At 39.7% G+C, this 27,736-nt stretch overlaps 3 protein-coding genes and 2 long non-coding RNA genes across 7 annotated transcripts; 2 read left to right on the forward strand and 3 right to left on the reverse strand.

Annotated features, from left to right (window-relative positions):
* Window positions 1–109: 109 nt before the first annotated feature.
* LOC122883189 (syntaphilin) lies at window positions 110–6,542 on the reverse strand. Its single transcript, XM_044211538.1, has 5 exons — window positions 6,389–6,542; window positions 4,248–4,363; window positions 4,007–4,138; window positions 3,477–3,626; window positions 110–3,258 (listed from the first exon to the last, which is right to left on the reverse strand). The coding sequence occupies exons 2-5, from the start codon at window positions 4,289–4,291 to the stop codon at window positions 2,004–2,006; spliced, it is 1,581 nt and encodes a 526-aa protein (XP_044067473.1). The 5' UTR covers window positions 4,292–4,363; window positions 6,389–6,542; the 3' UTR covers window positions 110–2,003.
* LOC122883192 lies at window positions 6,450–11,076 on the forward strand. Its single transcript, XR_006379574.1, has 3 exons — window positions 6,450–6,583; window positions 8,695–8,847; window positions 10,616–11,076. It is a non-coding gene; the product is annotated as an uncharacterized LOC122883192 (long non-coding RNA).
* rad21l1 (RAD21 cohesin complex component like 1) lies at window positions 6,873–14,649 on the reverse strand. Of its 2 annotated transcripts, none has more exons than XM_044211536.1 (14): window positions 14,140–14,649; window positions 13,589–13,761; window positions 13,366–13,495; window positions 12,280–12,379; window positions 11,727–11,830; window positions 11,083–11,190; window positions 10,246–10,347; window positions 9,869–9,985; window positions 9,364–9,593; window positions 9,199–9,280; window positions 8,917–9,062; window positions 8,698–8,808; window positions 8,373–8,447; window positions 6,873–8,102 (listed from the first exon to the last, which is right to left on the reverse strand). In XM_044211536.1, exons 2-14 carry the CDS (start codon window positions 13,733–13,735, stop codon window positions 7,920–7,922), a joined length of 1,635 nt encoding a protein of 544 aa, XP_044067471.1. In that variant the 5' UTR covers window positions 13,736–13,761; window positions 14,140–14,649; the 3' UTR covers window positions 6,873–7,919. The 2 variants fall into 2 exon arrangements, with proteins under 2 accessions (XP_044067471.1, XP_044067472.1); XM_044211537.1 differs by having other exon boundaries at window positions 9,869–9,967; window positions 14,140–14,645.
* On the forward strand, window positions 14,167–27,691 carry LOC122883193. Its single transcript, XR_006379575.1, has 3 exons — window positions 14,167–14,266; window positions 16,107–16,172; window positions 27,569–27,691. It is a non-coding gene; the product is annotated as an uncharacterized LOC122883193 (long non-coding RNA).
* On the reverse strand, window positions 18,113–27,736 carry opn7d (opsin 7, group member d). 2 transcript variants are annotated; one of them, XM_044211540.1, is made up of 6 exons: window positions 27,598–27,736; window positions 21,733–21,823; window positions 21,442–21,604; window positions 20,870–20,997; window positions 20,393–20,727; window positions 18,113–20,136 (listed from the first exon to the last, which is right to left on the reverse strand). In XM_044211540.1, exons 2-6 carry the CDS (start codon window positions 21,821–21,823, stop codon window positions 19,654–19,656), a joined length of 1,200 nt encoding a protein of 399 aa, XP_044067475.1. In that variant the 5' UTR covers window positions 27,598–27,736; the 3' UTR covers window positions 18,113–19,653. The 2 variants fall into 2 exon arrangements, with proteins under 2 accessions (XP_044067475.1, XP_044067474.1); XM_044211539.1 differs by lacking the exon at window positions 27,598–27,736 and adding an exon at window positions 23,904–25,123.

The raw sequence follows: 27,736 nt of genomic DNA on the forward strand, positions 1-27,736 counted from the left end.
CCCTTTGGATGCTTGTATCTCACTGTTTAACCTCTGTTCCCTTAAAATAGGCTATATTCACCTCACTGATTTATGAATTAATATTTAATGGAATTACAGCACACTATAATAATGAATGCAAACAGAAGCATTTTTTTATTTTCCAAGAAGAGAGGAAACATTCAAGGTATTTTGCAATATTCCAGTGTTTCAAGTGCAATTCTAGTACAGTTAATCACTATATCATTGCCTTTGCATGTACAGTACAGGCTGATGGAAGGTGTAGTTTCATGTATTTTGAGTCCAGGCCAAGTACATGGAGAAGGATAAGTGACACATTGAGCAATTTCGAACATGAAGGGAATGTAACTGCTTTGGAACCAAAGTCTAAGAAATTGAAACTAAGGAAATAGTGAGAAGTTCAAACACTACAATATGCGCTGCTCCAACCACAGATAAAATACACTTTATTTTCCATTGAAGTTTGAATTTGCACTAACAGCTATTCCCCTGCCTTAAGCTGAATTACTGATTAAACAACCAGTGAAACCTTATTGGAAAGATCCCTGAAAGCTAAAACATTGCTCTTTTTTGCATAATAAGGCTGACATCGGTAACCACACATACTGTACATCATAAGTTTGTAAGTTCAATTGAGCCATTTCAGTCGATACACACAAAAGAGCCACTTGTAAGATGAGCATTCACAACTGTGATGCATACTGTACATCATTATTATAAACTGCAATACAGTGCTATGAAAGCAACCTACACTGACGCAAAGAATAACTTTTCAAGTGTTAATCTTTACTTGCAGCTGTGCAAAGATCTTTTGTTTCATGTAAAATTCGAAAATATATCACTGTATCAAACACAGTTATCTCTTCACAAATTCAGTAAACAAAACTGCTCATCCAAGGCCTTCATTCATTCAGCTGTGAGGATCACAGTCTACTCTATGTTAAACCTTGGAGAGATTTTTCCTCTTATCTCCTCTAACCTTTATAAAAATATGTAACTGTAGATACACGACCAGATCCGTCAGGTGCATATTAATGCCCTGCTCACACACCCACCTCAAGGCCTTATTTTGAGAACCAAACTGCAATAAATGCTGTCCTGCTGAACAGTGATATGCACAGTGCCTTGTTTTTCTTTCAACATGATTTAGAGTTTGGCATTATCTCCATTATGTACATTTAGGATGTAAACTGCAGATTTTTTTCTTTATTTTCAGGTCATTGATACATTGTAACTGTTTTTAAGCAAGGAAAAAGTGTTGATGTTTAGTGTAAATGTCCCAACAGGATTAAAGAAATATAGTCTGTACAGTTTTAAACTCCCATGTTTTGTTTATTGGCAAAAGCTCAATGATCTGTCTGTTCTGCACCTGATACTAGATTCGATGCACATGCAATACTTTTTCAGAAGATAAAAGTTCCGACACCTTTAACCCATATTCAGTATTTTTATGGGTGGAAATGACTGAAGTACAAAAACGAATGCCTTCCACTTTTTTTCCGGCCTACCCGATTTTGTGGGACGTTGATGCCAAAGAAATTTCATGACTGTGACTCTCCCATTCCCTATTAACCATTTTTAAAAATGTGGTGATGGAAATAGAGGAGCATTCAACTTCAGACAAGACTCTTCTACTTCTTTTCATAAAACAATGAATATCTTTGCCCAGAAGATGGCTCATCTAAATCCAGATAGGGGCTTTTTAATTCAAGCAAGAGAACCCAACCAATTGTGGGCTACATGCAAATCCCAATAAAGAGAAAACCACTTAAACTGCAGGCAGAAGCAGTAAGTATATTTTAGTAATGAAAGTATTTAATAATGTACAACTAATTGTTCTCTAAGGCAAGGCATGACCACACAATCACAAGGGCATTATGTAAAATCTAAAAATCTTATAGGAAGAGATATCCAACACATGACAATGACAAAAATGTAATGAAGCAAAGTTAGCATTGGGAGGTTGGGAGTTGTCTTGTTAATGTCAGAGGGAGCAGAAAGTCTCAGATTGGTGTTGTTCCATTCATGCTGGTAGGCCTGCGTCCCCTGCCTGCACCCCGGCGGCGAAGTGAGTGGAGGGCCACAGCACAGCAACCTCTCAGCAGGGAGCCAATGTGATACACCGGCAAGACTTCCTGTGGCGCCCCTCGACACAGCCACGCCATGGTTGGGACCACTGGCATCGCCAAAGCCAACAGATCTACAAGAAAGTAGCGGCTCCAGTGGCAGAGCTGAGGTGGATACCCGTCTTCAGTTGTACCTTCAGTTTCATCCACATTGTCCTCTTCTATCTCCAGTACTGTAGCGTCCTGCCTCACTGGAAGTGGAGCTGTAGGGTGGGGCTGGCAGGTGTGGGGCTCTGCTGGCATCTTTGTTACCTCCTCTGGTTTGTCGGGTGGTAGCGGCTCTACATTGTATGAATGCTCCGGAGGGGACACATGAGGTAAAAACGATGGAAACAGATGTGGTTCTGAGGGGGTGATGTCTGCTGCGGGTAAAGAAATGACACTTAGCTCTTCGGCACCGCTTTCCTCACATAGCCAGGTCATGGTCGGGCTGCAGGCCTGGGAGCGCACCTCTGGCTTTTTCTCTGATGCAGGAACAGGAATAGGGATAGGATCAGTGGCAGGGACAGCAGGAGTTGCCGCTGTTAGCGGGGCCTCCTCCTGAGGTAAATGCAGGAACAAGTGATGATGGGGGAGGTAGGAGTGGCCACTGCACTTGCAGCTGCTACTGAGTGTGTGGCAGGAGTGTGAGATTGGCAACACTGCCCCCCCACTGCACAACCTTTCATAGGTGGAAGATCGCGGCACAGTTGGGGGGCCTCGGACGTGGCCCTGTGGTGGCAGCTGCTCTGATAGGAGGGCTGCCTCCAGGAGCAGGTGGGTTTGTCCTGCTGGGCGAGATGCTCTGCTTGACTCAGGAGCATTGGAGCTGCGCTCCAGCTGCAGAGCCTCGCTGCTCAGTCGGGTGTAGGTGGTGCTGCGGCTCAAAGTGCTGGCTGGGGAACAACCACAGGAGCGAGACTTCCCTCCTGGCCGAGCTCCCTGCAACCCTGAGTATAGCTTGTGGTCATGGGGGTCTTGTTCACGGACACTCAGGTTGGACCTCACTGACTCAACCACTTCATGAAGGTGCTGGATCTCTTTGCGGGCCTCTTTCAGGGCTAGCTGGGCCTCCACACGATGACATTCCTCCTCTATCCAGTCTTCCTGCATCCTGAACAGTTGGGTCCTCAACTCATCTATTTCACAGTCTCTGATAAAGTATAAAGGATTTGTGAATAGCAGATTTACTTTCCAGAGTTATTTCTCTTTTACAGAAACAAAGCATGGCAGTTCAGTGAGCAGGACACCTAAAAAGATAAACTTTGAGTACCACCACCACCAAGAACTAAGAAACATTACTAACTGGTTACCACAAAGGTTGGCATAACAACCAGCAAAACATTAGAGCTGAAGAAGAAAAAGACTCACCTGTGTTGTAGTCTTTCCACATTGTCCCTCAGTCTGGCTCGCAGGTGTCGTATACACACCTCCTTCTGTTGCAGAGGTGTAAGGTACTGCTCCGGGGTTGGAGGCCTGATCCCATGGTTGTCGCTGCAGGCTGTCTGCTTTGCCTGACGCCTGAATCAACACACAGATATGAAAAGGTCCCTTACATAAAGTGCTTCACTCAATCACATGTGAGAACTGTAAATTGAGAGTCTGGTTAAGAAAAATTGTGAATTGTGCGAAGCCTGTGTTAATAGATGTCTGTACACTAGGAACAAATTAACCTTGTGCAAACTGTGTCAAACTGCTGTTGAACATGGCCCTGGAGGCTGTGAACAATGCTACAGAAGTATTATTTAAATCTGCTGAAATTAATTAAATAATCCACTTTATAAACACTTTATTACAACATGAAAACTCAATAGAGTAAGATGTGGGATTGTCACTTTTGTCACCCTGCTTTTATGAACAAATTAACTCATTGCAAGGGAATTTTATGATAAATAACTTACCTGGGTGTACTAGGATACGTCCGAGCTGTCGGGCTGCCCTCTGGTGCCCTAACCCGACCCGGGTAGGTGTGGGTACTGGATGTGTCACTGTGGGAATATCGCCCGCTGCCGCCACCAGTGCCCACTGAGCGCCTTGTAGGGAGATCAACATTACACTCATTTGCAATACGATGAGAAGCCACAATACCAAATATGTTTGCGTCATTCTGAAACTAAAGGTGTGAGAAGGAGGCAACAGTACCTGCGCTGACCTGAGGAGGACTTTCGACTCGGAGTGAGAGACATTGATGTGCAAGGGACCTCCAACCTCTCCACTGGTGTCTCTAGAGAGGGACGCTAGGAGCCCTCACAGCTGGACTGTAATAACCATTACATAAACACATTAGAGGCAAATCAGCTAATCATGATCTAAATCACAAATATCCCAAAACAACTGAAGATGAATCCCAGCACACAAAAAATAAAAATGAATAAAAAAGAGAAATGTTTTTTTCTTCCAACTTGGCATACCACGTGTGGTCATTATGTGCTTCTTTACTGGAAGTCAGTAACAATAGTCTAACCCTAACCCTAATTAAAAAAAGAGTCTAGGCCAGCAGCAGATAAAGCCTCCTTTCTATGCTGACACAAAGGGAACACAGTGAGTTCACAGTCAGTGCAGCTGCCTGTCTCTGAGCTGTGTCCTCCCTGTCTGCAGAGCTGCAGATAAACATGATAAACCTTCACATTAACTGCTGTCAAAGGGCAAAAACAGAAGAAAATCTGACATTTGGTGGCTGGTAGTGAAGATGGTCAGTGTGGTCATTTCCTGCCTACGGTGAATTAAGAATTTCCCATTACTGTTAATAGGGCAGAGGTGGATCTGTGTATGATTATGATTATGATTTCAGAAATACTGAAGTCATGAATCCAAGTGATGGTCTAAATGCTGTTTCAAAGCCTTCCCCACACATCCAGGAATAAAATGGTGGAAAATTACTGAGTCCTTCACAGCTGGGTTTCGAAACGCCACATATTCTGACTGCCGACTGAAATGCATCTGAAGGCTTGCGTATCGAAAAGAGTTGAAAGTAGGTCTTGAATGCTTGGTCAGATTTGTAGGCTTATTTACTTATTCTTTGATCAGATATGTCCTTATGCCAATTTTTTCCCCAAGTTAAGACTGTATTCTATTTAGCTACATTTATTGTATTAAAGTCTGATGCATTGAGCAGTTTGATATATACTGTTAAATGAAAAAAGGGTGAAAACATGTTTGTAATCCCCAAAGTTTGGTATCCTATAGGCACTGACATCGATATTCATCAGTGTCTCATTTACATATTCATTTATATTTTGTTGCCATAAAAGCTGTCAAACTGAAGTCTGAATACTGGAATTAACCTGTAAAATATCCACCATGTGTATGCTTTTAGAAAATGTAAACTAGATTTATATTCACAGTAAAAAACGCACATGACCCCAGTGGCCTCAATGGTAGCTATGTCCCTGCTTAAAAGTTATACATTTTTTCTCATTAGCAGCAAAAATCAGACGTGGACAAAATGTTCTCATCTTTCTTCAAAAGTCCCTGTCCTCATGCAGCTCTGTAAACCTTTGGGAACCTGCTGATCTAGGCCGATCCATACCTGCTGTTGGATAAATCTGTGTAGTGGCTGCAGACACAACACACCTCTGACTCTACTGACAATAAAAAGCAGTGTAAACGAAACAGACGCATATTCATTTAGTCCTATATTTAAATTCTAGGACAACGAGACAGGAAATCTCACCCCCCTCTCTTCTGTCTGCGCAACAGGTGGCGAGTCGGCTACGTTATTGCTGAGAAATACGCAATCATCTTACGTAAGTGTGAGTATCAGTGTTCACTGTGGAGGCGAGCATCACAGCCTACAGTAGGTGGATGAAACTGTACTTAAAGCAGCATTTAGACATGGAAATGAGATGATGCCAGAATGTTTCAGGATAAATATCAGAGGGTGCGGGGATGTTGCGTTTTGTCCTTGAGATAATCATTATGGCATTTAATCTGTCGCCTACTATAAAGCAGTGCTGCATAAGCAGGCAGTTGTGGTGTGATGATGATTACAGCAGCACCAAAAAAAAAAAAAACAAAAAGCTTAAAAGTCTCATTGGTTTGTGTAGCCTGCTGACTACAGAGGGCTCCCCTAACAGGACATCTAACACCCCAGCAGGTACTTTCCATTAAGGGAAACGCAGCCCGGTCGCTTCTGATAGAAACAGCTGACTAACAAAGTCCCAGCTGTGTCCTACATACGGTTACTTAACAAGGATATTACCGGGTGTCTGAATCTCAAAACAAACGTTTCTGGAAGCCACACAAAAGACCGATACAGCCCACATTAACATATGAAACACTACCATTTCGGCAGGTGGAAGCTGCGCATCGTAGAAAAGCCTCGGTTCCCGCCAGACTTGATGGTCGCTGAACAGTCCCCGGTGGCAACAGGAAGAAAATAAGCTGCTGATGCTGATGAGAGTCCATCCTGCAGCCATGAAGCCCGGAGATGAAATGAGGCAACTGCGTCTGCTGCATCGGTGCTTCTTAAAGTGACAGTAAGGGATAATAATGCTTCATTTGGCAGGACTTAACTGCACAATCATGTTTTTTGACTGGGATTTTACATGGCTGAGAGAACATTGTCTGACAGGTGAATCGTGGCTTAGAAACCACCATTCAGTCCCTCAGTGACAGGAGGCAGGAGGGTGCTGAGTATCCAGCTGGACTGGTACACCATGTACAACACCTCCAGATGAATGTGTCAGAGCACCATTCACTGACTAATGCAAGCCACAGTTAGAGCAAAGTTTGTTCCTTTAAAACAGAAATATATTAAACCCCACATCCATTTCTGCATTTATTTTAATACAATTCACAAGCCATAACAGACATTTACAATTTCAGAAATGTCACTGAATTCCAGTTTTGTAAAGTCATTCCTATGCCTTCTAAGCATGTGGTCTATATTAGTGGTCATATCATGCCATTAAGTGTGAACCTGTGATAAAAGAAAATGATTTTGCTGTCCCCAAATGTGATGTCACATACATGTCACTGTTTAATTTAACGTCAGTCACCCCATTTGTTGCTAAGGATACAGCTCAGTAGTGTACAGAAGTGAGTACTCAGTTTTCTGGATTTAAGCTGAAGGAATAAAAATAGAATATCTAGACCACAAGAATAAAGAGTGCCATATCCCAAACTTCAGTAACATAAAATCAGTCTTTCTAAAACTAGAAAAATACATAAAAAGTAAATATTCAGTCATATTTGTGTTTCATATAGATGCCAAATATTTGTTACCCATTGACAGAGAACAACGTTATACAACAACATGAATTCAAGTGACACCTGGTGAATAACAGGTCTTACATTCAGTGAGAGAGGCTCCTAAAATCCTGTGTTTAGAATAAATAGAAGAGGAAATGGTGCAAAACACTAACATGCAGGAAATTTTAGTCCTGAAGGACCACAAGAATAACTGCAGAACATCAGATGTTGCTGATATGAAATAACAATAAAAAATAAATAAGTTCAAAGGATCTTGCAGATCATTTAAAATATTTAAGGTTATGAAACCCATATCTGATGTCAGAGGCCTAATAAAACAGTCTGACAAAGAGTTTTAGACAAAATGTTCCTTCATTCATACCGTCTCAATTTCTCAGAAATGAAAAAGTGCCAAGAACAAGCAAAAAGAGTATGTACAAGTTTTGAGACACAAACACACAAACATACTGAGTGTCACATATAATCAAAGTTTTTACTATTTAGCCCAGAAACCTATTTGAGTAAATGTATTTTTACCCTGTGAAACAGATTGAGTAGAACCAGGACTGCAACTCATTTATGAACCCAAGCTGTAATTTTATGAAACTGTTTTCTGTTTTGCTAATCATAGAACTTGGGTCCAGGTGTGGCAAGGATGTCCTCATAGGGTGCGCTCTGGTGCAGGTGAAGGGCTTTTTGTTTTTTCAGGACCAGGAGACAGAAGAAAGTGGTTGCAGCCTGCGAGCGAGTGCCTCCTTCACAGAGTGCCTCCAGGCTGAACGTGGTGTCACTGTTGCTCTGGCTCTGCCAAACAAACACACAAGACAATTTCATTTCCTAACATCATCCCTAATCCTGTCCCCAGCCTTCTCAACTTTAAATCCCTGTCCACTGTGACTATAGATTTTTATCTGCCATTCAATGTCAAATAGAGCAGGGACACTGCTTCACATGGAAACAACAGTCCTGTGTCATGAACATGCAGGCATTACGAATATATCATATAATGGATATATGTAAGATGGGGCAGTTACTGTGATTCTAATACCTGAACATTTATTTTTAGGTCCTTACTTTTAGATTGCTCAGAAGCTTCTGTGCACGCCTGCTTATCTTCCTCTCCTCAAAGTCCTGGCTGTCCAGCATGGACTGCAGGTTAGAAAAGAACCATATATTACAGTCAGTGATGCCGGGCACATCTCCAAGGCAGCATGTGAAATTAACACCCGCCATCTGGCAAACGCTGATAGATTGTAGCTTGTCTACTGTACCAGCCATTTTTGCAGATAACCATCCATTATTAGTTCACTTTCAAGATAAGGGCCAGTAAAATTTGGAGTCCGACAGAGTATAATTCCCTGCCCTGTTTCCATTTGTAACTGTGTGTGTTCACAAGCACCTGAGTGTGGAAGGAAGCTGACTGAGTCTCCTGCTCCACGTAAGATGGATGGACAAACATGGAGTCTTCTGATGGAAGTTCTGGCTGAGTGAACGCCGACCTGTTTTCATCCTGAGAGACAGTACAGATTATAAACCACAAATAAAAAAGGTGAGAGAGCATCATGAAATATTACTAAAACGTACTGACCATCTCTTCACCTGATATGCTAATGCTTACTTGTGTGAGCTTGGAGTAATTCTCATGTTGACTGTCATTCATGTGATCAAGGACCATCAGCTCAGTGTTGTGTGTTTTTTCAGGCTCTATTGATGAATCCACGACACTGACGCTGTCTGTGGTTAGGGCACTCATGTCCCTCTGAACTATACAAGACATAATAATGCAGATCGCATGTAACAAAAGGCATAACAGAAGAGGCAGAACAGAGGACAACACCAGTGATACATTAAAAACAGTGAGATTTTAGTTCTCTCACTGCTTGAATATGCAAGCTCCTACCTTCTTGTCCATCCCGCCGCATCACCTCAACCCCGTCACAAACTCCATAATATTTCACCTGGAAAATACTCTTGGCAAAGAGCTGCAAAGTGGTAATTTCAAGTTAATTTTGATAGATTCATTGTTTTTATGATAACATTGCTGGGATTTTTTCCATCTTTTTACCTCCTTTATCTGTGGAGTTACTACAGTGGAACATGGCTGTGCAAAGAGTTTGTCTGCACCTCCGCTCTCCTTCCACTGCATGAGCTGCAGGGTTGGTGGGGCCATGTCCAAAGGGGCAACCAGATCTGAATAATCAGAAAGCTGATCTCTGATGGATTCATTGCTCAGCTCTTTAGTCTGGTCCACAACCAACTTGCGTTTCCTCTTCCCTCTCTTCTTCTCCGAGTTTGCTGAAAAGAAACAGTCAAAGGTCATAAGAATGCTTGTTTTGCTGCATGAAGTATCAAGAGCCTACTGTTTGCGTGACAAGGAATGGACACCAGGTCAACTGTTTGATGTTTTTGATTTGGCTTTCTTTGCATAGCAATGTTTAGAAGTATAACAGTGGTGGTTTCAGGGGGATGATGCCAGCTCTTGTGTCAGCATCTCAATAAATATTTGCATAATATAGAGTACATTTGTGAGTGGAAGGAAAACAGTTTGAGAGTTGTTTGGTTGTGCCTACGAGTGATGGCCACAGGTTCAAGGGTAAAGGCCTCCTCCTCATTAACCAGCAGGGTGGTCTCATTCAGTGTAGGGGTCTCCACCTCTGTTCTGTCAGCATCTGGAAAACATATGGAGTCTATTTTGGAGTTTGAAAATGAGTCTGAATGCAAATGTACTCTCCCAATGAGCAAAACATAACACTATCCACTGGTGCTGCTGTACCCTCAAGCAAAACCATCTACACAAACAACCGCATTTGAAATTACAAAATACAGGCGTAGCACTAACAATTATTGAACTGTTCAAATGGAGGTGTTTTACATTAATGTTAATGGAAGGTAAAACAGGATGATAACTGTAATGTACTGTAAAATATTTATCATGATGAATTATCACCTTGTTGATAATTGAGTGTAGAGTTCTCTGGCTTTTCATTATGAGGCTCTTCTGGGATGAAGTCGGTGGACTCAATGTGATCACTGGAGATTGTCAGAAAGTCTACAGGGTAATCAAAAATTAAAAGAATCCATCACTCTTATTTTTGATAAAAACAAGCAGTAAAATAAATAATAAGAAAGATTTACAGTAGATATTTTTAGTATTTGAGTGTAATCTGTAGCTGAAGTGGGACTTTCTTACTACAAAGCTACATGACATGAATGAGAATCTTTCTTATTTGGTTATTATTCACTGGTTATCAAGAACTACTGAGCAGTCAGGCCATGCTGTGTCTCAGATGCTATTTATTCTGTGTGTCCCAATTCAGAGGCCGGATCCTTCAAAGACACGGCCCATGAACTGATCCTTGGGAGGACATGAAGGCCAAGGTTGAATTTGTGCTTTCTCCCCAAATGAGACAGTCTAGCCTCACAGGGACTAAATCTAATGGTGCGCTTGTGCAATCCCAGTCAACTTGTGAGGTCAAATATTTCACACTTTATGACCAGGACATTGCTCTCAAACTACCTGACAAACTGCAAACACCACTGGGAAACTGGGGCAAGTTCCAGGATACCTTCATATGAGTTAACAGTACGAGTTGTGACTTTTCATTGAACTAACTGTAAATATATCCATATAACTTTCATTTTCCTTTAATACCTGCTGATCCATAACATATCAAGGCTCCTAACAAGAACAAACTGTGGAAAAGTCCTTTTTAGTGTATTATGCATGATATTCTTTGGGCTAAACTATGGCAAAAACATATCGTGATCAAGTCACAATAACTACCAAGTAGGTCGAACCCTTTATCCTCATCCCCAAATGCGTCTCCATGTTGAGCCAGGCTCTGGAAGCTCATATCCAGTAGCCCATTATGGTGGCTCTGGGACTCATCTCCTACCCAACAGAGCACACAAAAGAAGGGAAAAAATTGCCACGTCAGTATGAGATGTCAGCTCTGCACAAAAAAAAAAACATGTTTTAGGTCAAGGTTGATGATGTCGTATATTTTTGTTATCGTCAACAAATCCCATGAAAAGACCAAAACCAACAATGCACTAGTCTGTCTCTCAATATATTCAAACTTCCCTACCCCCAATATATCATTACATTTCTAAATTGTTTTAGAAAACTGTACATTTCTAAAAAAAAAAAAAAAAAAAAAAAAAAAAAAAAAAAAAAAGCTGGGGACTGTTAGTAAATGGAACTATATGGCACAGAGGAATAAGCTATATCAGGCTTTGGCTACACAGAAAATACTTGTAAGTAGAATCAATTCATTGTTGGTTTTAGTCTTTTCTTACAGTACAAAAGTTTAATGCAGGAATAAATTAATGCTGAATATACCAAAAGGCTCTACACTAACAAGGCAAATGGCAATAATTCGCATCAATTCAGGAAGTACCATAACATGATAACAAACTGGTTCTTACCAAAATCTGCCAAGTTCAGAAAGCCACTTCCAAAATCCTCTTTCAGAGTGATTTCCTCAGATCGACACTGGTTCAGTGAAAAGTGGTCAACGACATCTATGTTACTGGTGTCCCAGTATGAAGAGAACATAGTGTGGACACAGACGGAATACTTATTCATTATGCTTAAAGAAACAATGGGTGATCCAGATGTAAACAAAAGGGTTAGCTCTCCAGAATTCAAAACACAAAATTACAGTATAACCTATAACATCAGTAATGTTTGTAATCCAAGCATGAAAACTTAATTTGTCATGTAAAGAGTCTGAGTATCTTGAAAACTGTTCTGTAAATAAAATGTATTAAAACCGGCCTATGTGTTCAATTATGGTCATTTGAGAAGCTAAAAAAATGCTGTTTTTTTTTTTGCTATGACTGAAAGTTTTATATTACATTTGTGAACAAACCTGACTGTGCCTTTTAAACTACCAAGTCTTAAGTGACATGTATCAAAGAAACCTGCAGTATATAAATGACAGGTTGGGATTTGCTGGAGAAAAGGAGAAAACGGTACCTTGGGTGTGGCAGCTGGGCATCGAAGGCACTAAAATCTTCGATCAAGGTAATTGCTTTTAATGTTGCCTCGAGTCCCTCCAAAGGCATATCTGTCTGACCTGGTGTGTTGAGAGAGAAAAGGGGCAAATAATATAAATATGCACTGCATTTAGAACTAGAAGGGGTAAGAACAGCAACAAATGATTTCAATGAAGAGGTATTTCTTTGGAACAGGTAAAAAAAGAAAAAGAAATAAATTACAGGCAGTGTGCTGTTACTTTCACATGTACTAAAAAGGTCATGTCTGAATTTATAGATGAAGTCTTCAGGATTTTACACATAAGTACTTGACAGCTGAGCTACAGTAGTATATGAATTCAAAGATGCTAACTTCTTAACCTCCTTGTTGTAGGATATGGTTTTACTGTATTGCATTTTGCAAAGAGGTGTTTCTGTTATTTAGCCTACCTTCATTAATATAAATAGGAACTAATAGAAAGATCTGCCAGTATAATGCGATACAATTCAACAACATCACAAATTACATCCTTTAAATTGATCATGCAGTTGAAACAACATCTCTCAAAAAGAGAGTTTCAACAAAAACATTATAACCTTCATAAAGGTTAGATTTATAGCAGGACTTTTTGTATTAGACTGCATTAGTTTTAGCTAGGTGTACCTAATAAACTGGCATCTGAGTGTATATTAATTTGAGTACAATGTATTCAGCATAACAGTGATTCCATTTCACCCTCCTATCCTTGCAATCAGATTGTGAAAGAAGCCACATTTGTGCAGTGTTAAACTGCAGACAGCTTTTACTGGTTTTGGCCTCATTTATTCAAAAAAAGCTGTCACATAAATGAAACAAAAACAGCCACTCTGGTTAAAAGTACACATTAATTATTTTATAAGCATTTTATAATGTTATCTTTTCCCCTTCAGTTAATGCATCCAGTTGGCCCTAGTTGTCATTCTCTACTTTTGCACAGCCATTATTAACATTTAACACCACAGACCCGTCAAACCCTGTGGTGCCTTTATTTGTCACTACAATTTAAAATCATTGTTGACACTGACAAAACAAACAGGATCTTTTTACCTGGCCTGAAAGCCATCTTAATTTTGACCAGGGCATCATTGCAGTCTGCAAGGAGATACTTTGCTTTTCTGGAGTAGATCCTGACCACACCAATGAGCAGATGACCAGATGTCCGCAACCCTATTTTCATCTACAAAGATCACACAAACATCTCAGACAGCATTCATACCTTAGATGTATAACATTATATGAAGTTTTGGGGATGCAGTTTGAAAATGTTTACCTTAGGGGAAATGATGTCTCTGATGGTTGTTTCCAAATTGCATTCAAATACATGGGCCTTTGTGAGTTTCCTTTCCCAGTGCGCTGCTAACCAGATTTTGGCTAAAGGCCCCCGCTTGGACGTGAAGAGTTGAGTGTAGAACATCATATTGGCGTACCTAAGCTAGCTGTCACCTGTGACAAACACAACAATGATTGTTTAAACATCTTCCATGTGTCTGCTAAATGCGGAAATGTTAATTTAGGTGGCATTGGAGTAGTAGAATGAGTAGTTAGCTGTTTAGTCGGTGTAATATTACTACCAAGTGAGCTTAAACTTAGCAAACGTCTAGGGTCAAAGTCGGCTAACGTTAGCTAGCTGCGTTTGCTAGGAGGTAACTAGCTATCGTTAGCGAACTACATTGCGACGGCAAAGGCTAGATTTTTAGATGTAAACATCACGGCGGCATGTCTTTTAATACATTTCACAATTTAGGTATAAATATAAAATAGTTAATTTAATGAATTATAATAAACACATGTACCCAGCTAAACAGCTGCAGAACAACCTACCTTAACTTTGAAAATGCCGCGATTTGACATTTGGAGCGTGCACATTACCGCGAGGAGTAAAGCAGTGACTTCCGCCAAAAAAATAAAAAGAAGAAGAAAAAAAAACGGTGATGACCAACAAATGTAGGTAGGTACGACTGGCCGGTAGACATCAGACAGTGAAGTCAGAAAAGCGATTAATATTGATCAACGTGTCCTTCGAGGGGAATCGAAACGGCGATATTGCTCCTAATCTGTTTGTATCTGACCGTTGGCTCAGGATACCCAGCTAACGTTAGCAACGTTTAACATTATGATTTCCAGAACCCTGTCTTTAATTCTTGATGGCAACAACAGTACAGAAATTAACCTATAATGTTAGCATCTTGCTACAACTGGTCAGTTAAATATTTACTCAGTCCTGTAAGATCCACTAACAAAATTGCCTCAATGATTTTTGGCTATTGGTGACCTTCACATGCCAGAGATCGAGAAGAAGTGCCCGAACTACTGCTTGAGAAAAAGACGAGAAGGTCTTTTTCTCAAGCATGGAAATGTGACTCCATTTTTAAGATAACCGGTAACGTTACAACTAAACCAGTTGCCCATAATTGAATCCTACTTATAATCATGTAACTGGAGGGAGGTTATTAACTCTAAAATGCATTTTAAAGTAATTGTCTAATTAGTGAAGTGTTTGTTATAAGCATCAAAAGAAAGGGAGTTAAAGGGACAGTTCACCCCAAAATCAAAAATACATATTTTTCCTCTCACCTGTAGTGCTATTTATCCGTCTAGATTGTTTTGGTGTGAGTTGCCGAGTTCTGGAGATATGGGCTGTAGAGAAGTCTGCCTTGTTTGAATATAATGGGACTATGTGGCACTTGGCTTGTGGTGCTCAAAGCGGCACTAAAATACAATTGGAAAAACTCAACAGGAATGTCTCTTTCCAGAAATCATGACCCGGGTTACTCAAAATAATCCACAGACCTTGTTGTGAGCGGTTTCATGTAGGAACTATCGGTAGAAAGAAAATACTTCCTACATGAAACTGCTCACAACAAGGTCATATCATACATGATATGACTGTCTGAACACGCTCACACAGTCATGAGAAGAGCTCTAATCAGGCAACATAAGGGAAAACTGTTAGTGTGTAGGTGCTTGAACAAATTATCAAAATAGATTTTGGCTATACATAACAAAAAACCTTAGGGGTACAATGGGTTTCTAGTAGTTTTGCTGATAGTTGTTCCTCATGTTTTTCCATTTGTGTGCCCTAGAGGGCGTCATGGCATCAGTCACTGAGATCCTGACTATGAGCTTTGGATACAGCAAGTCCACCTAAACACACTGACACATGCAGACTTAGTAACAGTAAGAAGAAACAACCTGTGCATTGTTGTCACAGTTGGAGTATGAATCTCAGTTTCACCTCTTATCGCACTGTTAAAGATACAATTCTTAATCTGCTTCCAAAATATTGTTAGAACATTATTGTAGGGCTGCAACTAAAGATTATATTCATGACTGATTAATTGGCTGATTATTATCTCAATTAACTGATTAATTGTTTGGTCTATAAAATGTAAGAAAATAGTAAAAAAAAAATGCCCATCACAATTTCCTTGTTCTGTGTTTTTTGTTTGACCAAAAGTTTAAAACCCAAAGATATTCTATTTATGATATAAAGCAGTAAAAAAGCAGAAGATCTCGCTGTTGAGAAGCTGAAACTAAGAAATGTTTGGCAAAAAAAGTACATTATCAAAATAGTTGATGATTATTTTTCTGTCAGTCGACTGATAGATTACCTAATTGTCTAATTGTTTCAGCTCTACATTATTGGAACTCGAAGTACACGCAGCATACAAAACCACTGGTATAGCAGTTTTGTAACTTTGGCCCATTAAACAGATTAGTTGATTATTTGTTTCATTATTTATTTCAGTGCACTGAAATCATAACTAGCAACATTCTGATTAATACAGGAGGGTGTAGGCCTGATGTCAAGATGAACCTGTCAGACATGACTGTGGGCTCCTAAGGTGAAGAAGGTAAGGTGAAGAAGCCTCTTTCTTTCTTTCTTTCTTTCTCTCACACACATACGTTTGTCCTAAAGTCACCACTGAGGCAGCGATCTCAGGCCGAGAATTAAACATGCCAAAATAAATTTGTGTTTTGCGTTAACTGGATGCCTGGGGTAATGTGACTGCACAAGAACAGCTGGTATGGCAAGTCATGGTCTGGAGTTTTAGTGAAACGGAGGAGAAGAGAATTGGACTGTGCAGTACAATGTTTTGGATCTTTCACTGTGTAAACTCCACAGTCATTATCTTTGAAGTGACTCCTAATTGTATGTTTGGGTCCTGTGCTGGGTAAACTCTCACTCCATCTGTTATGGCAAAACAGTGTATTGGGTAATATTTACAATCGTGTTAACCGTAAAGTTTCCATCTGTTTCTAGAAAAGAAGCTTACACAGTCCACAATCAAGACTCGCGCAAAAACATTGTTTTTTGATTTAGTGTATGGGTTTTGAAAGGTACCCAACTACTGTGTGTATGCCCATGTAGCAGTAATCTGTCAGTTTCTCTAAATGCTATGTGCCATATCAGTTATTTTTCTTTTTAATTCCTCCTCTGGCTGCATTTCAATGCTTGCCTATATTAGTTGCGAGTGAAAAACTTATCCTCCAGACCTGTTTTTTTTATTACACTGTGGGAAAATAAATTACTTTGCATCGAAGTCAATACTTCATGCATATTTGCTTGGGCATGGGGGTTTTAATTTTCATTGTATTCCAGTTCAATTCAGCTCTGACAGAAGTAGATCACTTCAGCAGATACACTATATAGATATACACACTTCTGTTTTGTATCTCTAAGATTTAAACTCCAATGTGCTTCCTTATATGTGCTTTTGGATGCTTATTTTATTCAAAGGGTTGGCAACCCCCCAGCTGTAGCTTTGCTGTCATCATGATTTTGGTCAGTGTGCTCAAAAATACTCCTCTGCAAAAGCCGCCTTAGTGGCAAACAAAAATACAATAAAGCTGCATGAAAATAGACGTATTACAGTCCATTAAATGAGTGTTTCAATTCCCTAAGAGACTGTCTTTCCAGGTTAAGCTTGTCCAATCTCATTAATTTTGCAGCTAATTAAGTTTAATTTTGAAGTAATATGAATTATAGCGTTGTCTTTGGTTTTTGTTGATTTTTGAGTCACTTGGCATTAACACTTTTAGTTTTCTCCTAAAATATAGAGTATATTTGAAGCACTGTTGTCTTTAAATGTTAATTCGCAGTGACTTGTGAAACACTAATGCTGTTTACTTAAAAGTCAGATGAGATTGTTTCAGCCCCAGGAAGTGTTGCACACCAACCAAGGAATTTTAAACAGAGACCACACTAACATGCTGCCAATAATGTCAATACACTCCTTTGTAGAAAATTAGAGTGGCATTGAATTGTGTGCTCTCAAGTTAATGATTAATGTTAATATTTCCAAAGCAACACTTCCTCACAGATAATTAAAATGAGGGAAAAAATAAAGTCATGTCAGGTGTATTTTCTTCATTTCTGTGTAATTTTGTATTTGCTATTTCCTTCATATTTTGCAGAATATTTTTCTTCTGACATGTTTATGATGACTTATGACACTGGGCCTCATTCAGATTCCACAACCTGAGCACTGACTTTCTGGGAGGCAATGCAAGTTTCGTTTTTTCCAGAAAAATCGGACCACAATGATAATACAGGGTTTTTTTAAAATTTCTTTAGTAAATAAGGCTTTACAATAATTGGTTTTCATAATGATATCAACACGTACAGTATGCTTTTCTTTATATGCATACATGAAGCCACACAGTACAGTACCACATTGAAAAGGGAAAGCAGAATTAAATATAGCAAAGTGCTGTCTGTGTTTTGTTTTTAAGGGGAAACAAATTGTCTTTTGATACATGTGTGCAGGATCATGGCTGTTATTATAACTGATTAAATTCCAAAGATAATTTATTTTAATTGATAGCTTCATTTTTACAGTTAATGCGCATAAATTAGCATACAAACTTAAGAGCATCTATAATCTAATATGCATTAGAGATTATAGACACTTCTGTCAATTAATGCTAATCAAAAACATAATTAGAAAATGATTCAGAACATGATTATCTGTAACCAAGGAGCTTCAAACATTTTCACTGCTATGGGCTACTTTGAAAATCCTATTGTCCATTGTTTTCCCTGGACATTTAATTAAAAAAAAATTGAACTTCCCCTGGTTTCTCTTGTTTCCTGAACAGACGATTGTTTTGAAAAGGTCCTGTGAAATGGTCTGAAATTACAGGTGTCACTCATGTTAGTAAGTACTGTGTTTTCTTTACAAAGCAGATCAAGATTAAAAATATAAGTTAAGGAATCCTCCAAAGGAAAGAGACTTGGGTTGGTCACTAGATAAAAGTATACATTTCTGTCAAAGTTAATGCCTAAACATGAGGTAAAATTGACTAGTCCCATTTTCATGTGTCCAAATTAGATTTTCTTTCTGGGAAACAGTCTTAAGGTTTGCAGTGTGCAAACTCGGTTTTGCCGGTTTTATCTGGCAGTCTACAGTAGGAGAATGACTGCAGGCCACATGGCACAGTAGAGCCTCATCAAGTACGGGCGTCTTCACTTAAGTGATACTCCACCATCAACACTCGACCCCCCTCGACCTGGCTTGAAGTGGCTGTTAAAAGTTGGTTGTTTCATTCCTTACAGAAAACAGCAGCTGTCAGTTTGATTTTATGTCTCTGTTACGATGGATTCCAATGGTGACAAGGACAAAATGTCCATAGAAACATTCAAGCCTGAAGGGAGTGAATATTTTATCATCTTCACCACCTGGGGGTTAGAGTTGGGTGTTGGGGTTAGGGTTACACATATCCTTTGGTTACACATTAACCTGTTAGTCTTGCTATCACAGGAAGGACCATAAACAATTTCTTCATCTTCTTTACAATCCTTCACAATAATTCTCCTTATCTTTTTTCTTATAATGTGATTTGTTCGCACTGGCCAGATATTAAACATGGTTTATCCATTAAGCAGTATGTTCTGCTTTAAAATGTCACACATTTATCTAATTAACCTTGAAGCCAGCAGGGATACTCCAGTCTCATTTTCTGCTCCTTGCAGAATCCAGTTAAATTACTGTACATTAAAATGAAACAGGAAACAAGCTGACACAGAAGTAGGCATCAAGACATTCCAAGTATACATTTCTGTGGCAAATCTTCTCAGATGAAGTAAGCCCAGTGTGGATTTTTTAAAAATCTTTTCACAATGAAAGGGCCATTTATGAGTGACTTTCAGGAAGGATGCTATCGAAGGTCCTTGCAAGACTGGTGTTGTCATGCTATAAAGTCTTAGTGACACACTCACTAATTATAACTTGTGCAGGTCCTTTGTTGTTTTGTTGTCCATGCCAAGAAATCTCTGTGTTTTTGAGCACCTGTTTTGTCTTGTTTGCTTCACGAAAGAAGTCGGTTGTACCACTAGAGTAAATCAGCCTGTGGTTTGGCTGAGAGCTGGTTAACTGTCACCTCTCTGTAGGTGGATCCAGTCAGGATGCAGGCAGTCCTTTGGGGTGCGGTCACATGACACGGTGCTGCATTCTCAGTGCAGTGCAGACACGCCCCATAGCTCTCCTGCTGTCCGTTTGAGAGACGCGTGGAGATGCTTACGTCCTTGTTGCGCTGTGAGGTGGATCCGAAACGTTCTTTCGGATCTGACTGTGGACTTGCCCTGTAGATCCTCTGTCGTAACATAGATGTGTCTCTGTAGAGACACTCGCGAAAGTTGGGCTTACACAGCAGGTAGACCATGGGGTTGTAGATAGTCGAAGACTTGGCTAACACAGCGGCAAGGGCGAATGCATCAGGAGGAACCTGTGTGGCGTCTCCGAAAGCAGCCCACATGGCCACGGCAGCATATGGGCTCCAGGCACCCAGGAAGCCTATACATACTGCTACTGACAGCTATGGAGAAGAAACATTCACACATACACATGCAGACACATACAAAAACATGACATGCAGAAGATTTATTTAGTGGCATACCAGTACAAGTATCAAACCTAAATGGTGTAGATACATGCACAGACAGCTACAAGTTATCAGCAAAGTATTTTTTATAACCTTTGTAGTAATTTACTGCCTCATATCCTGCTCAAATCGTGTCAACTGCAAAACCTGAAGTAAGGGATGCTGAAGTGACACATTCAAATCCTCTGACCTTGACAATGAGAGTGTGTGCATTGGTGGTCTTGGTCTGTGGTGACACATGCTGCTGGACAGCCTGGCGTGACCCCCGCACTGTCAGCAGAATGAAAGTGTAGGAGAGGAAGATGACGGTGCAGGGCAGTGCATAGCAAAAGACGAAAAGGCAGACGATGTAAGACAAAGCTGAAAGCTCGTGGTTGGGTGCATGCCAGTCAATGCAGCAGGCTGTGCCGTAAGGTTCAAGACTGTAATGTCCCCACTGTGCCAAGGGCCCTACAGCAAACACAGATGCATAACACCACACTCCAACCACCAGGAGGCGGGCATGTGACGAGGAGAACTTGTTACCTGATCAGACAGGAGATAGAAAAAGATGCTTTGCAGTTATTGTGGTGATTTCTTTCCTCAAACATCATGCTGTTCAGCTTTGTGATAGAATCTATAGTGTTGGCAACATCATGCTCATCAGTTTAGTTTATCATCCCCTCACCATGGTTCGGGAAGCAGACTTTAAGGCAGCACACTAAAGAGAGGGCTGTGAGGTTGGTCAAGCTGCATAGACCAAATAGTACTCCACACATAGCATAGAGCTGACAGGTGATTTCTCCAAACAGCCACCTGTATACACAGACAAGGAGAAAAGGAGAAAATGTAATGGAGACTACGGCTGCAACTAACAATCATTTTCATTATCATTTAATCTGCTGATTATTTCTTCTCTGTGCATAGAATGTCAAGAAATAGTGAAAAATGCCCCTCATAATTTCCTAAAGCCCAAGGTGACCTCTTCAAATGTTTTGTTTGACCAGCTGTCCAAAACCCAATTCAGTTTACAATGATATAAAATAGATATAGATATAAAAAAGAAAAGCAAGAAAATCTCACAATTGAGAAGCTGGAACCAGGGAATGTCTGGCATTTTTGCTGGAAAAAATTACTTAATTAATTCATTATCGAAATAGTTACAGATTACTGTCATTTAATTGTTCACTGAGAAATGAATTTGATGTTTCCTAAGATGGGAGACACACAATAGAAAGATAAGAGGGGATTATGAGATACCTGTGTGAAAAAAGTGAAGGTATTGCCAATGGGAATAAAGAGAGCGTCATCCCAAGGTCACTGATGGAGAGATTGACGATGAAGAACTCTGCTGGCTTCAAGGTCGATCGCTTGTGATATGCAACAAGTAGCAGAATGCAGTTTGCCATGAGGGACAGTATACCTGTGTAAATAAAAAGAAGAGAGAAATTGATCTGGGCTAGAGATTGTGCAGCTGTGGGGATTTGTCATGCATGCACTAAGTCAGCGAAGGATCAGCACAACAGAGATTTGCTTGTTTTGTGGACTTACAAAATACGCTGTAGAGTGAACCCATGAGGATGTCGTGCTCCTTGGAGATGGTGGAGGTAAACACAGCAGGTGTGTCTGAAGCATTTCCCATCTAAAATTATGTCAACATTAGAACACAGGAGTTAACTGTGAATAATGCAGTGATTGAAGAATTTACTCAAGCTCAATACTCCAACTCCGATGTTGTTGTAGGCTTGGCTGAAAACACTCAAAACCGAGCAAATGTGTGGTTGAGAGAGTGTTCAGTTACAGCAGCAAAAGCAATTTCCTCACTGCATGGTCTCAGTGGCAACCGCAGTGTAAGCTTTCTTACTGTCTTGATTGCACAATATTTCCAGCCTACAGCACCAGAAATAGATGAAAAAGCTTTTTTTTAATAACAAATAATCCTGTGCAAAAGATGAGGACAATTTGTATTCAGTATAAACTAGGATTAACAGATGGAAAAATTAGAAAGACTGTGACTTTCAGGATTTACAACAGGAGTATGAGATGAGAGTTTGAGAGCTAGAGAACAAAAAAAATTGTGATTAAGATAACATGCGCTCAGATTTGCATGAAAAATTTAAATTGCAATATCGTCCCCAGCCCACTCATGTTTACACATTATGCAATCATGCACACACGCAAATGCAGTACAGACACATGAAGTGATATAGTAGATACATAATGAGCACAGGTAAGAGTGTGTTCATTCTGCCACAACAGAGAGCTGATTAAATTAAGAATCTTAATAGTGTCTTCTCAGCATCAGTCGAAGCGCGTCAGAAGCACTCATGCTCTCTTTTATTAGCCAGACTCGTTTGTGGGCAATCAGTACCTTCTTGCCCACCAACAAGATGATGATTGCTATTCAGTACATCACTTTACTTGATAGAAGAATGACAAATAAAATGGAAATCAGGGAGGAAAGAACCATGCAGGGACGAATCTGGAGCAATGCTTGGAGTGCTATCAGAGATGATGCACAGGCAACATTGACTCTCAAGGACTTAAGCAATCACAGGGTAAAGAACAAGGCGTCATTATTATGCAAGTCAGCACACCAGTCGGTGACGAGATGTCCAGTCAGTCTGAGTGGAGGAGATTCGGCTGAGTAATTAGTTTTGACCAGTTTTAGTGCCACTCACATTTAAAAACTTAACATGATGAGGATTCTGTCATCAATAAAACATATTTAATATCAGATGGATTTGCTAGAGCCCAACGGTGTACACACAGTTGCCACTTTCTTATGTTCACCTAGCTAAAACTAATGCAGTCCACTACATAAATCCTGTCTTCATGAAGTTTATAATATTCAGTCTGTGTTGAAACTGTTTTAGAGAGGTGTTCATTCAACTTTATAATCATTTTGGAGGCTGTAGTTTGTGGAGCTGTTGAACTGTACTGCATTATACATAGAGGTATTTTTGTTATTTAGTTTCCCCTCATTGATATATAAAACAAACGAATCGAAACACTTGTCGGTATAACGCAATGCAATTCAACAGCACCACAAACTGCAGCCTCCAAAATGACCATACAGTTGAATCAACGCCTCTCTAAAACTGTTTCAACAAAAACTGCATTAGTTTTAGCTACATTAGGTGTATCTAATAAACTGGCAACTGAGTGTATGGCAGTAGCACATTTTGTATTCTTAAATATCAATGTCAGTAACAATTGATTGGGCTCAACAACACAACACAGAGAATACCTCCTTCTCTCAGATTTTATGCAGTCATAAATTATCAGTCAAAAGACAATGCAATTTCATCAGGCAGTTTGTAGGTGCATGTTTCCTGGGTGATAACCGTCCTGTACAAGTAGGCTTGAGTGAGAAACGTCTGTGCACCCACATTCTTGGACAGAAACTGTCACGCCTGGAGGATTTAAAGCTTGCATTAATCAAAACAACGTTTGCACACATCTGAGTGTGTGGATGCAACTCTTTCAAGTGTGCTGGTCTTCAAGCTCCAGCACCTTCACCAAGCCTGAGTGAGCAGTAGTTCCCTTGATTTTTTTTTTTTAAACAAATCCCATAACTGTATAATTTAGAAAGCAGATATTGTCCAAGTATTGAGTTAAATCAGTGTAAGTAAAAAAAAAAAAAAAAAAAAAAAAAAAAAGAATGCCTTAGAGTGCCTCTTGTTAACAATAACGTAGACACACGGTATATGTAACATTACCATCAAATATATCTGTAGAGCTGGATTCATTCTCTGGATCTGAACATGTTTATGTAACCAGACCCTCAGTCACGTGAGCGAGAGGGTGGAGGTAGACAGAAAGAGCCAGGGAGAGCTTAACCAGCTGAACTGTGCCTTTGGTCCGCTGTGACATATTGAGTATTTTGAGATTGGCTGAGCTGTGACACTACTGTTATCATGTCTCTGAGCCTGGCTGAATAACTCTTCTGTTCAGCTGTGATTAATTTGAACGCCTTTGAGACAGGGACTTTGACCTCCAGATGATGATGTAGCGGGCAAACCATATATCGCCTGCTAACCAGACTTATGTTCCCCATTATTTCATTTTTGATGCACTTTTGCACCTCATCCTCTCCTGCCCTGACCCATTTGCCAAAGTTAGCTGTCTCTGTGGAGACATTTTGACCGTGTAATTTACTGAGGAAAAGATCTGAATTTATCTGTCTGTAGTTTAGCGCTTTTGTCAACATGACAAGTAATCTCTAAGTTTGTGACAAGTTTCCTTGCTGCATGTCATCAAAATTGTGAGATTCATGTGATGCCACTGAAACTGGGGCTGTCGCTCATAACATTTAGATGGCTGTGGTCAGAGGAGATAAGCAGCCATTTTAAGGCTGGCAGGCGTGTCAGGATGTCTTAACTGCAACGGCAAACGGCAAAGAAACCACATGCATGAGCTCATGAGCAGTCACAATTACAATGTCAGTGTGTCTGCATGGTTTTTAGAGATTGGCAGCCAGTGGCATAGCTCAGTCTTTGACCTGTGTTAAAATCTGACCCTTGAATATAATGAAACCCAGAGAATTTCTAAAACTTCTGAGGTTCTTACTCTGTGAAAATAAATGTTTGTTGCTATAATGGAAGAAAAATTAAATCAGACTGTTTAATCTTAATGGCTCTCATAGTTATTACCTGACATTACCTTTCCTTCAGCCCACACATTTTTTCACCATGTACATGATGGCATTGGTATCTCGGCATCGTCTTTGTGATGTTACATTCACACCCAGCCCTCAGTGTTTGTGCCTTTTGACATTATGAATCGTAAAATATTTGTGTGTTTCTGAATGTAAAGTGTCACATTGTATCTTGTATGCTTGGGCTGATTGACCTGCCCTGTCCCTTGTGCATTTACACTGTTTTCATGGTGCATTTCAGAATAATATTATAACATCTTTTTAGTATTTATGCTCTTATATGTTAAAAACATGCTAGCAAAGAAATTCTTTTGTCATTAGAAAAGCTGTCCAGCTACTGATTTGAGTGTATATAGAACATTGTGGTGTTACAATTACCTTTAATATTGTTTGCTTATTTTACTTAGCTCTGTGTTTGTTTGCAACATGCAGCTTTTTTGGCCATTTTATAGCAGTTAGATACAAATGTCCACATGCTGTAATGATTAATTATCAATTAATCTGCCAATTATTTTCTCTATTAATAAATTAATCATTTAGTCTCTAAAATGTCAAAAAATAGCGAGAAGTTCTCATCACAATTTCCCAGAGCCCAAAGTGACATCTTCAGATTGCTTGTTTTGTCCAACAAACAGTCCAAAACCAAAAGACATTTCATTTACTGTCATAAATGACAAAGAAAAGCAGCAAATCTTTCCTTTGTTTTTATCTGAAACCAGCAGATTGCATTTTTGCTTAAATAATTACTGAAACGATTAACAAGGCAGTTGTCGATTGATTTCCTTTCGATAGACTAATCATTGCATCTGTAGTCTACATTTTTGTGTGCAAAGTATTTGTATCATTAGTGTTTTATTAAGCTTGTGATTCTCACTGCATTGTGCAATATTTAAACGCAAACCTTCACTTCACAGTGTGCTGTGCGGCTCGTCCCCTGAGGGCCTTGTGAGACCTTTGTGAGATTGAAGTGGACTTTTTTCACCCTCGCTTTGCGTAACTGCCTCTTCATCTGAGAGTGGCTGACAGTGACAAGTGAATGCCATCATAGTACAATATTTACACCGTGGTTTAGCAGCGTGACAAAGAGGCGACCCCTTCAGACATTGCAGGGCATGCTGTGACATATCTTATGTAATGACTGTGGAGAATGATCACATGATACAATGTGCACCTAACAAAATGTGTTTAGGATACCAAGCATTGCAGTATAGTAATCTGACCATGAATCAGTTGTCACCTGATGACTGTACAGGTGTTTAGGTTTGACAGTGATTTTTGTCGTGTACAATATTGAACTATTCAAGCCTTCTAAAACTCACTCTTTTTTGCTTTTCTTGCACAATATTCTTTAACATGTGGCTTTGGCTTGTAGCAAATTGGGATCTGAACTTAACAGTCAATAGGTTTGCAATTTACAATATCAACTTTAAAGCAGAGAGGAGGATTAAAGACTATTTGTAATTGCAGATTTCTTTTCTTGTTTCTTTTTTTCTGTTTTTTTTTTTGTTTGTTTTGTTTTTTAGCCAGTGGGATAGGAGCAAGGAAAACAAAGAAGGGGAGATTTGGAGGAGGATTTGATCGAAGATTTTTGATTTGGTAGATTTGGTTTCAGAGAATGAAGACTCTTATCTGATTGGTACAGAGACAATTTATCATGAAAGGTCTGATGCAGACAATGCAAACATTGGTCATTTGACATGTCTTTAAGCTTCATTGGATTAGTTCATCAGAATTCATAATATAAGATGCTATAAAATGTCTGATGTTTATCAGGCTTTAAAATGTTGGTTCTTTCGTTGTCTCTGAGTCTCAGATCTCCATGCCTATGGGAAGGACAGTAGCAGAATGCAAAATAAATAAAAAAATACAACTCTGCCACCCTAGTAAGTCCTGTCATCATCACTCTACAACAACTGCTTCCCTTCATGACACAAACATATTACATAACCACAGTCTGATTGAGTATGGGAAAGCAAACATTTCTGTCAATGATGAGTAAATGTCTTGCCTCACACAGCTGTTTTCATTTATTATTTGCCTTTGACTCTGATCCTCTGAAGGTCATCAACTTTGTTATATCATGTTGTATCTAATAGAAAGACATCATACTGTGGCATCATAATCGGTCATTGTCAACACAACAATATGCAGTTCATGCATGCAGGCACACATGTCCAGAAAAATAATGTGTGGCAAGCAGCCTGAGATCAAGTCGACAGGCTGTCTTGAGAATGGTCAGTATAACAACAACTACAACTTTGATTAAAAGATAAAGAAAAGCAGTTGTTTTTTTACAGAGAGGGATGATCAGTGATCTCATCACTAATCCTGTCAGAGATCCCGCAAGTTTGCTGTGATGTCTGAGCCTTCATTTCATCAGCCACATTTTCACTTCCTTGAGATAGTATTTGAAACTTGACTGAATGTCCTTCAGTAAATACCCCTTTAACACAACCAGATGTTATCATTTTAGAGGGAGAATTGTAAGGTGACAACCACCACGAGTCAGAATAATCTACCAGACCATTGCACAGAAAATAAAAGTAAAGAAAGACATAACAGAATAAATATTCTTTTATAGTCAGTTCGGCTTCTACATCTCATTATCCATTGCTAGAAAACCTTGAAAATAACATCAGCAAAATCTAGAAGATCAAACAAGTGCATCATCATCAACGATCCCGCTTTTTGTTATTGTCCAATCTCTTTGTATTGCACTGGAAACAGAAAAGGCACCCCACCACCATGCTGCTTACCTTCCAGGGAGGAATAGCTTGTCCTCAGTTAAACTCATGGAGGCCAGGTGGAGAGCAGGACACAGAGGAGAGGAGCTTGGCCAGCTACCGACAGGGAGACAGAGAGGATGGACAGAGAGAGAGAGAGAGACAGAGAGAG

This window comes from Siniperca chuatsi, linkage group LG10 (genome assembly GCF_020085105.1).
Source record: "Siniperca chuatsi isolate FFG_IHB_CAS linkage group LG10, ASM2008510v1, whole genome shotgun sequence".
NCBI classification, from domain to species: domain Eukaryota; kingdom Metazoa; phylum Chordata; class Actinopteri; order Centrarchiformes; family Sinipercidae; genus Siniperca; species Siniperca chuatsi.